The 9,795-nt window shown below is 43.8% G+C and overlaps 1 protein-coding gene across 4 annotated transcripts; it reads right to left on the bottom strand.

Moving 5' to 3' along the window:
- Positions 1-4,142: 4,142 nt before the first annotated feature.
- On the bottom strand, positions 4,143-9,569 carry TUBD1 (tubulin delta 1). 4 transcript variants are annotated; one of them, XM_048324475.1, is made up of 9 exons: positions 9,490-9,569; positions 8,443-8,637; positions 8,000-8,147; positions 7,595-7,811; positions 6,839-7,070; positions 5,974-6,138; positions 5,191-5,322; positions 4,512-4,695; positions 4,143-4,424 (listed from the first exon to the last, which is right to left on the bottom strand). In XM_048324475.1, the coding sequence occupies exons 2-9, from the start codon at positions 8,612-8,614 to the stop codon at positions 4,322-4,324; spliced, it is 1,353 nt and encodes a 450-aa protein (XP_048180432.1). In that variant the 5' UTR covers positions 8,615-8,637; positions 9,490-9,569; the 3' UTR covers positions 4,143-4,321. The 4 variants fall into 4 exon arrangements, with proteins under 4 accessions (XP_048180432.1, XP_048180434.1, XP_048180435.1 ...); XM_048324476.1 differs by lacking the exon at positions 4,143-4,424 and having other exon boundaries at positions 4,625-4,695; positions 5,119-5,322; XM_048324477.1 differs by lacking the exons at positions 7,595-7,811; positions 8,000-8,147; positions 9,490-9,569 and having other exon boundaries at positions 8,443-8,523.
- Positions 9,570-9,795: the final 226 nt, after the last annotated feature.

Below are 9,795 nucleotides of genomic sequence, written 5' to 3'. Positions count from 1 at the left end.
CAACTTCAAATCACTACATAAACACAATTGCTGACTTAAATGACTCACAGTCAGCTAACACAGGCTGGAGTTACCCGAAGTGGGGTGGGGAGGAAATTTCCTGGTGTTTGTAAGTGACAGAAGGACAGGACAGCCAGCAGCAAGCATGGAAAGATGGATCCTTGAACTCAGGATTGTTCCAGGCCATCTGGAAAGCAGCAGCTCTGAATTAGTGCCCAGCTCTCACCACCCTCACTGAGGATATTCCAGGGAGCAGCCACAGCTGCCCTTGCCAGCCAAGTCCAGGCAGGATTTTATTCCACCTTCAGCCTGTGGGATGAGGCCACTTCCCACTTGGCTCCACGGGCTCTGCTCTCCTGACGTGCTCCTGTAAATGATCCATTACATCTTGGAGACTGCTGGGCAAAAGTTCAAATTCAATCCTGCCATCTGACCACAATTACACCATTCTCAGGCAACTGAAGTGTATTTTTGTGAGCCTTAAATAAACGTGACATTGTCCATGTAACCAAGTATGTAGAATGATCATTTTTGCAGAACGCACCCATTTCAGTGCAAATCCAACACGGGGCTTGTTTCTCCTCACATACAACCAGTGAAACAAAAGCTCAAGCAATGTTTTTCTGTCTTGTTGTTGTTGTTTAACCAGTGGCTTATTTTAGTTTCTCCACTTAATGCTTTTACTTTTAAAGTAGGAATATTGGCCTAGAGAGCACCTTCATTTTACTTATTTTTTATCTTACAGTGTAACATTTGGGATTTTAAAAGTTAAGACAAGAAGGTTTCTAGCACCTAATTCACACAGAGAAGCGTGACTTTCTTATGAGCCACTGTTTGATATCTCTCAGGCTTGTATGAACATGGGGTTAAAATTTACATATCTTCCATGATCTTTATCATGAAACACATTTACTCTAAAAATTGCCTTTATTTCCTAACGAGCAGCTTCTCCAATCTCTTCTCTCGGGCCGTTTTCACCTTTTCCACGTGCTCCCTGTGGCTGGCAGGAGTATTTGTTTGGCCACCCTGCTGTAGCTCCTGGAAAGGGTTAAACGGGGTTGTGCTGCTCCAGGGCGGGGGCTGAGTCAGTGCCCCACCCGGGCAGGGGAAGTGGCCGTCTGCAGGGACAGGATTCCCACAATGTGAGCTCAGAAGGGACCATTGTGAGCCCCAGTTGGACTGAAAGAGCCGGAAAGGCTCAATGGTTCAAATTCAGGATTATCAGCTCCACTTCCAGCCCGTTAAAAGCTGCCTGAGTGTCCGGGCTGTGCCTCTGGAGCGTGGGCAGAGGCTGGAGCAGGAAGCTCCGGGGGAATTTGCTGCCTTGGAAAAGCTGTGTCTGGGCTGCCCTTGAGGAAAGGCAGCAGCTCAGTTCCTTTTTGTGCTCTATCGGATCCATGAATCACTTTCCTGATTCCTCCTGTGCAGTTTTTAAAGTGGTGTCGAGCAAAAAGCAGATTTCCTTAAAGTACACTTGGTCCTATTTCCTTTTGGATGTTTGGGCTCTCATTTCATAATATTTATCTCTACTAAATTTATTAGCAAATGCAGAAAGAAGTGAATTATTCATTCAATACCCTTTTGTACCTTAGTGTTTCTCAGTAATGTTTCAACTGGTAATTTGAATACAACTTCCACCTTTCATGTATTAAACCCTGGTTGTTGTGGGAACCACAGATTTTTTCCCTTATATATTTCCTTCCTTCCTGTGATGGTGCTGGGTTTAACCTTCAAAGCACCAATATCTATTATTTATGCCCCTCCCCCCCAAAAATTCTATCTGTAACTACCTCAGTGCCTGTTACTTGCCAAACATTTTAAAGCATTTTAGGTTACTAAAGGTTATTTTTGTTCCTGGGTTGGATTTTGGTGAGTTTGTTTTGTTTGTGGGTTGTTTTTTAGGGGGTAGGGCATTTTTTTTGTTTGTTTTGTTATTTGTGTTCAAATATTCTCCTATTCATGAAATGTCTGCTATAGTTGGAGTCCTTGAATCAGCTTCCAAGTGAGCTGCACCTGTCCATTCCAACAAACAATAGTGAGATTTGGAGCATTGTTCCTGGTTTATGGACATCCTGTCGGGACTTTGCCTACAACAAGCAAGGTCAAGGCCACCGATTCTGCTCTTCCTGTCTCTGAGCCATTGGCTTGTGCTGACCTTTGATCTACCTCATTAATTGCAATTGTTAATGAAATTAAGGCCTTCTTCCAGGCTCCATTTCCATAATTAATTTTATCAATAACAGAGAGAATTACTCCTCCACCTTTTAATGTAATTGTAAGTGATGATTATGTGATAGTAGCTATTTACTTCCTGTCACTTTGACCCTTTCCACATCCTGGGGAAAAAATAAAGGAATCCCATCACAGATCAAAAAAATGAAGGCTCAGTTTGGGAAAGGGTGTGAGAATTTCAGGACTGAAAAACATTCACAGGAAGAAGCTTAGAGATGCATAAAACAATTCCTGTCAGCCCCTTCTCCAGAGCAGTAAGGGATTATAACAGCTAAAATCTGAATTTTTGCTTTGGAGTTAGACATCTTACCTGTGTGCTGTGTTTCCTGACGTGGCACAAATTCTGCCATCAAACAAACAAAAAAAGACCAAATATCCTGCTCCATTAGCTGGAAGTGCCATAAATAATAAATATGGGTCTGTATCATTCATAGGGCACTAAGCACCTGCTGTGTTTGCTTCATGCTCAGAGTTATGAATACATAGAGATAACATGAGGTTATTTCTGCAATAAAGTTATTTATTGCTACAGCAGTACAATGACCCATTGCTCTCTTCCTTGTTTCTCAGAGAACTTACCTGTCCTCAGCCTTTTGAAAATCTCTTTTACCTGTTCTGTGAAGTGAGGAGGAAAAGGATTCCTGGGATTTGGCCATTTTTTCATGGAGTTACCTATTCTCATTTCTGATACTGGAAATTCTGTTTGGGATCTGCTGAAAACACCAGGGAAATTTATTTCTGCGTTGCTGAACATCCTGTGCCTTTTGGAGGAGGGAGAAGCTCACCATGGTCTCCTTTCCTGACCCTTTGTTCCTGCAAACTCAAATTGCCTGTGCTGTTTGTCTGAACTTCTTGTGCAATCTTGCCTGCAATTTCTTCTGTGAAAATACCCAAATTAGACAATGGTTGAAAGTGACAGAAACACATCAGAAAACCCCTTTTGACCAGAGCAGGCCCCAGCTCTGAGCTGCCATCTTTTGAATGAAATGGCATGGGAGAACAGTGTGATGGGGGGAGGAATGGCAAGAATTCCCAAAGCTCTCCCTACCATTAATGAAAAGCTAATAGAGGCTAATAGAAGAAAGCTCTAATCTTTAATTCTACTGTACTCATTTTATTTTAATTCTGTGTGTGCCTTCCCAAGCCATTCCATCCCTTCTCCTGCCAGGAGGGAGCTGCAGCTTCCCAGGGCACCACCTTGTGGTCGTGGTAAAATTGTGCAAAAAAGAGCCAAGTCCTTAAATTGACTTTGGAAATCATAAAATGTATTCTATTAATTATATTATATCAAATAAATGCTCTTAGAGCTGCAATCTAACAGCCCTCCTCATCTCAAATATGTTTAAATAATTAACAATGGAATTAGCTTATAACTTACAGGGAGAAGAACAGGAGTAGTTTTGCTAAGTGAAATGGTCAGAAAAGGACATAATTATCATCTCTAATATAAATTGAGGATGACAGGAAAATGAAGAACTCTTCATATTTCTTTTAAAAGATGGTTCAAAACTTTTGTTGTTTTGTCAAAATTAAGGTCCTTAAAATAGAATTTAATCTTGGTTTCCTTTAAAGGAAAGCAAATTGTATCTTGAATGGCACCCAGATGGGGCTTGGATTAATAATTCTGATTCTGTGCATTTGTATCAATACTGAAGCATTCAGAGGGCAAAGTGTTATAATGAAAATTTGAAAGTGGAGGATCAGGAATGCCTGCCTGCTGCAGTCAAGCACTTGTTCAATTTTTATCAAATATTAGATCACGGTAGTTGAATATTGAAGGGCCAAAAATGATGTTCAGAGACACAGCTACAGTATATAGCAAATGTATTGAAAAATAGGTATTTATTAGATATATTAAATACCTATATATATATAAATAAATATATTAAATTATATAAAGAATAATATGAATATATCAATATATTCAGTTCAGATTCAGTTCTTGCTATTCAAACACAGACACACTTCCTAAGACCGAAAAATAACTCCAGTACAATAACTCACATACTTCAGGAAGTTGATGGAAGGTTTCCCAGCTTGGTTCTTTCAGAAAATCTCTATTTCAGACCATTTTAACAAAAAAATGAAATCACAGGTTGGTGTAACTGGAGATAACTTGTTCCAGGGTTGTGAAGCAGTCCAGGAAATCTTCCTCTTGAATTCCAAACTTTGTGTACTGGTGAAGGTAAGCCCTGTGTTGAATAATGGGTCAAACATTAGAAATCAATGAAGATATTGGCAATTATTAATGAAGTATCAGCATAATTATTTTCACTTACTTGGAAGCAAACATATTCCAAGCTTTTCCTACGATGCTGTCGAGAGGTTTCAGCAGGAACTGGCTGTTGCTGACCAAAGAAGCAGACTTCTCATACTTGTTAAATGCTCTGGGTGTTTTCCATGCACTAAAAGCATCCTGAGGGTTTAGCCATGATGTGTATAATGAGGGATCTTGGAAACTTCCTGTAGCAGAAACAGGACAGCCCTTTGGACAAAACCCAAACTTGATCCCTGTGTGGCCTGATCAATGCTGTCAGATCAATTCAGTCCTGGGAAAACATCTGCAGAGTGGGCAGCCTGTTGAAAATACAACTTTTAAACAGATTCATTAGATTATCTAGAAGCACTCTTGTGTGGATACTTCAGCTGCCAGCAATGCTCATCACTCCAGAAACAGCTATATATATTTTCAGACATTATAGCCAAGAATTCCAGATATACAGAATTGAGTCTCTTCCTCCTTCCCTGAAGTGCTTCAGGAAACTCAAAAGTAAAATATAACAGCCCTAAGCAATTAGACAATGTGGCCTTGGACAGCAAAATGTTTCTAGAAGGAATATTGACCTTAGGAGTCAAAACATGTGGTCTTGGGATGTTTCCACTTACATCAGATACGGTTTCAAAGAGCAGTGAGATGTGAAACCAGAATCCCTGAGGTGCTGTGCTTCTCCCTCTTACCCAAGTCTACGTCGTGCACATCTCTTCCTCTCAGGATAACCAGGTTGGCAATGGAAGTATTGAAGCGCAGAGGTTTGTTTGTGGAGGGGATGGAGGAGCCTGGGTGTGGTGGTCGTACTTGCCAATCAATACCTTTGGGATTTGAGAAAAAGAGATATAAAAGGAAGTTAATGTTTTGTGAAGATGCAGATGGGAACTATCACTGTGCCCCAAACTGAGCCCATACTGGAGTTTGTAGCTGCTGCACATGAATTAAGCAGCAATCACACAATGCCCAGAGAAAACCACTGCTAATCCAGCAGTATTTGCCTGGTAGTCACTCTGCCAGAGAAAATGGATACCCGTTTCTATACTTAGCAAGCCTCCAGCCCATTCCTTGCATAACTGGGAGCTGTAACTGAATTCTCCATGTGAATTATATGGGAGAGCTGAGCCTGATTTTTATGAGTAGAAGGTGTAAAAGGAAAAAGCAGAGCTCACTATCCAAGGAATGTTCCAAATGAGTTATGTAAATTAAGTGCACAGCCACAAACTGTTCATTTGGTTTGTGTATTTTCAATAGTTATAATTAACTGAGATGTCTGGAAGCAGAGCAGGAGCTGCTGTGGCAGCTGAGGGAATGGTTAAAGGAGCAGCTGGTTTTGTGGGGGCAAATTCCTGCTGAGGGCAGCAGCTCCTTTCTGAACTGTGAGCTCCACAAAACATTAAGCTTTATTCCATCTGTAAAAATAAACGTTTAAAGAGTGATGGAGACTGAAGGGGAGTGAATGGTGTTTATTTTACCTTCCTCCATTTTAGCATGAGCAATGAGCATCTGCCTGAGGTGTTTGATGAGGCCAGGCCAGTTGAAGGTGCTGTAAGCCAGAGAGTCCTCAGGCATTTGGGGGATGTTCCGCAGGCCCAGCAGCTTGAACTCGGGATGTGGAACCAACGTCTCCATTAAGTCTCCTGAAAGAAGAGATCAACAGCTGCTCATGTTTGACAAAAATATTGCATAGGGCAGCTAAAATGGGAGAAGAGTGAGGAATGTTCAGAGATTTAGCAATTTCAAAGTCATGCAAACTTGCTGTGTATTACTGAGTTCTATACAGGGTGTTAGTAGCTTTTATTTTACAATTTAGACTTTCTCACTTTAGTCTGGCTCAAAATCTCAAGGACTCTCTGTGCTCCAGACAGATGTGAAAATTTAATTTTACAAGAAATATGGGCAACTTTTTCCAATTCCTTAAAGGTACAAATGTCAGCCTGTTGTGTGTTGTTACCCAGTTGTCTGCTCACCTCTTCTGCCTGAGCAAAACACAAAACTCTCAGTTTGTTTCAGTTCAAACAAACTTCTAACCCAAAGTGGAGTGTGAAAATCAGTCCAAAATTACTGCCCTGCACAAATTTCCTCTGAAATGTAAATAGGTACAAGGGTGTCTGTGATCACTTGAAAAAGGAGAAACAGGGTTCTTTTGGTAAAGAATGAAACCAGAAGTGGGGGGATCTATTTTTGATTTTGCTACAACATTGGGATTGAACTTCTAAATTGGTCTTTTCCTGTCTTAAAACTTGGGATGTATCCAAATACATAGCAAGGAGACTGAAGAACTTCGATTCACAGCTGAACTGACTCCAGAAAGGTGTGTGTGGATGTTGGGTTTGGTACCTAATGGGTTTCTGCTGTAGCCTGAGCCCTCTCCTGCTGTGTGAGTGGGCTGGAAAACACTGCCCAGCTGGTGTGCAATGACTTGATTCACATCCCTGAAGGAAATCTGTTTGATATTCATCAGCTGGGCACAGATCTTGTGGATGACATCATTTTCATGGACAAGAAGGGCATCTGATGACTGGTACAGATGTGACAGAGTCAAAACAGAGTTGTAGTTTTGAACAATGACCTGGAAGCAAACAAAAAACCACACACAAACAAGAGTCAAACAACTTAATCTCTTTCTAGTTTATAATCCTCTGGCTCCTACTGTTTCCTTAGTTGTAATTTAGGAAGTGATTAATTTTCTTTGCCAGAGTGCAGAATGAGGTCAAGAGCTCAGAGCCTTTTCACAGAAAGAAGGCAAGACGCGTGAAAATCAGGTTATCCATCTCTCTCCATAGAAACATGCTGGAACAAGATCTGCCTGGGAACTGATTATAATGCTGAGATAAGAGCATATCAGGAGATTATCTAGTTAGATAGCAGAGCTTCTTGTGACTCTGCACCACTTCAGCACCTAAATTATCAAGATTTTTTGGTGAAAATTCTTTAGCTGTGTTACTGAGTCATTGGAACTTTTTCAGTGTAAAATGTACCTATTTTCTAGTTTATTTCTGTTGTAGATATTTTGTTTAAAAGTAAACTGTGATGATGAACATAGAAATTCTATATAAACTATTATTATCTACTAAAAGGCAATATGACATTCACCTCCCCAGTGCCATAGGGCCAGATAACGTGGTTTAGTATGAACGAGGTTGGAAAAGCATCTCTCAAGCACTGGGTCACAAATGCTCCCAGGCCTGATCCTGTGCCCCCAGCCATGCTCATTATTGTGAAAAATCCCCCGAGTCGGTCACATTTCTCTGCTTCCTTCTGCACCAGATTCATGATGGCTTCTTTGTGTCTGGGCCCATGAACAGAGTAACTGTGGGGTAACAGACAAAACAGCAAGAAAGGGCAGGTTATACTGAAATAAAAGCAGAAAGGTGAATTTATTCATAAAGTCAATTTTACTTTAACTCTCACAGCTGCTCTATTAGCACTCCTAGGGAGTCTGAGCAGCTCATCAGCCTCCAGAATTCCCTCAGTGGAGCTTGAGGCAGCTGTTCCTACCCGTTGGCCCAGTTGTTCCCAGATCCTTGCTTCTGACAGAAGTGGGAGTGGCTGTTGTATTTCCAGTGGCCAGACCTGGCAGCCATGGATAAGGTCTGGCTGATCACTTTGGGCTCCATGTCAACAAGCACAGCCCGGGCAATGGGTACTGCACAGAAAGGAAAACAAAATTGGGGAAAACGTGCCAATTATTTAGGTGAGATGGATGGACTTGGATGGATACAATATCCCAGGGTTATTCCTCCCACCCACATTAGCCACACCATTAATGGGACAAAACAGAACGGATTTGGCCATGCTCTGATTTCTGCGGAACCATTTATTGTGTCAAAAACAAATCCGAACTCCAGAGACCATAGATCTTACAGGAAAGAAACCACTTGATGTTTCTGTGTGCTGAAACCAGACCCTGAGAGGGGAGAAAAACCTCTTTAAAACTGTACCTCCAGATTCCTCCTCGCAGAAGAACCGTTCCTTGCAGGAATCATGGTAGGATTCGTTCTCCTTCTTGGAACACAACCCGTGGCTGCCACGGATGTCACTGCAGAGAGCACTGAACACCTCATGCCCAATCTGGTTCCCGCACTGTCCAAGCTGCACTGTGACAATTGACATCCTTCTTCGCTTGGTATTTAAGCCTGAAAAAGATAATTATTTGTTTTCGTGCTTTTGCTAAGTAAAGCAGGATGGAAACAAGAAATTATAACTCAAGAATTACAGAACTGGGATGAAAACTCGGAAGTTTTAAGCCTGTTCAAAAACGTAGCTATTGTCCAGTTGTGTACTGCACCAGGCCTGATGCCAGAGCCTGCTTAGGTGACAAAAGGATTCCCTGGAGAATTCCCCTTGTTTCCACCACACAGAGCAAAGTGTTTGACTCCATCCTGGTATGTTTTGACGTTTTTCCCCACTCAGCATTTGACAGCAGCTCTGCTTCCTCACTTTTCTATTTTTTCACTGAAATAAGGTCAATTTTTTTTTTAAGCTCTCTTGGTTATTCTGGGCTGCTGTTCCTCACTCCTACCCCAGCTGTGCAGCAGCACTCCTGTACCAGCATTCCTTGGATCGCTGCCAGTGCCTGTGACGCGTTCTGCAGGCAGGTACGAGCTCATTTCCATTCCCGGGCCTGATTTCAGCACTGCCGCCAGCCTGCCTGGGGCCAGCCTGAGTGTCACTAGGAGACCGAGTCCTCTTCACGCAGAAAATAAATAATTATGCGAATTGTCCCAAAAAAAGGCTCATGTCCAACGTGTGTAGTACCGACCCTCCTGTACCCCATTCTCTGCATGGGGAGCCCCACTCGGGTCCCCGCAGCCACAGGACGCCCCTCAGGGAACGCCGCCATGTTCCCGGCGCTGCCCGCCCTCACGCCCCTCGGTCCCGAGCCCCGTCCCCGAGCCTTTCTCCTCGACAGCCGGTCCCGGCAGTCCCGCTGCCTTTCCGGGATTCCGATCTCGGTCCGGGTCCCGGTTTCGTCCCTCAGGGCTCACCTCGTCCCCGACTTTCGCACCCCGGCTCCGGCCGCGCCTTCGAACCGCCCGCCTCGCGCCTGCGCAGAGCGCGCTCCGGGCAGGCGGGCACGGCGCTCCCGCCCGCGGGGGCTTCACGGCGCTCTCTGCGCACGCGCCGCCCGCGCGGCTTCACCGCGCCTTCTGCTCACGCGCAGCGCCGGTACCGGGGGCGGGCGGGCGCGCGCCGCGCTCACCGCGCAGGCTCGGCGGGGCCGGGGCGCGCGCTACGCGTGCGCGGCGGGCGCGGGCGGGGCGGGTGCGCAGGCGCGCTGCGGCCGCGCAGCC

Source organism: Corvus hawaiiensis, chromosome 20, assembly GCF_020740725.1.
Source record: "Corvus hawaiiensis isolate bCorHaw1 chromosome 20, bCorHaw1.pri.cur, whole genome shotgun sequence".
Lineage (NCBI taxonomy): Eukaryota > Metazoa > Chordata > Aves > Passeriformes > Corvidae > Corvus > Corvus hawaiiensis.
This window is presented reverse-complemented; position numbering and strand designations above follow the sequence as displayed.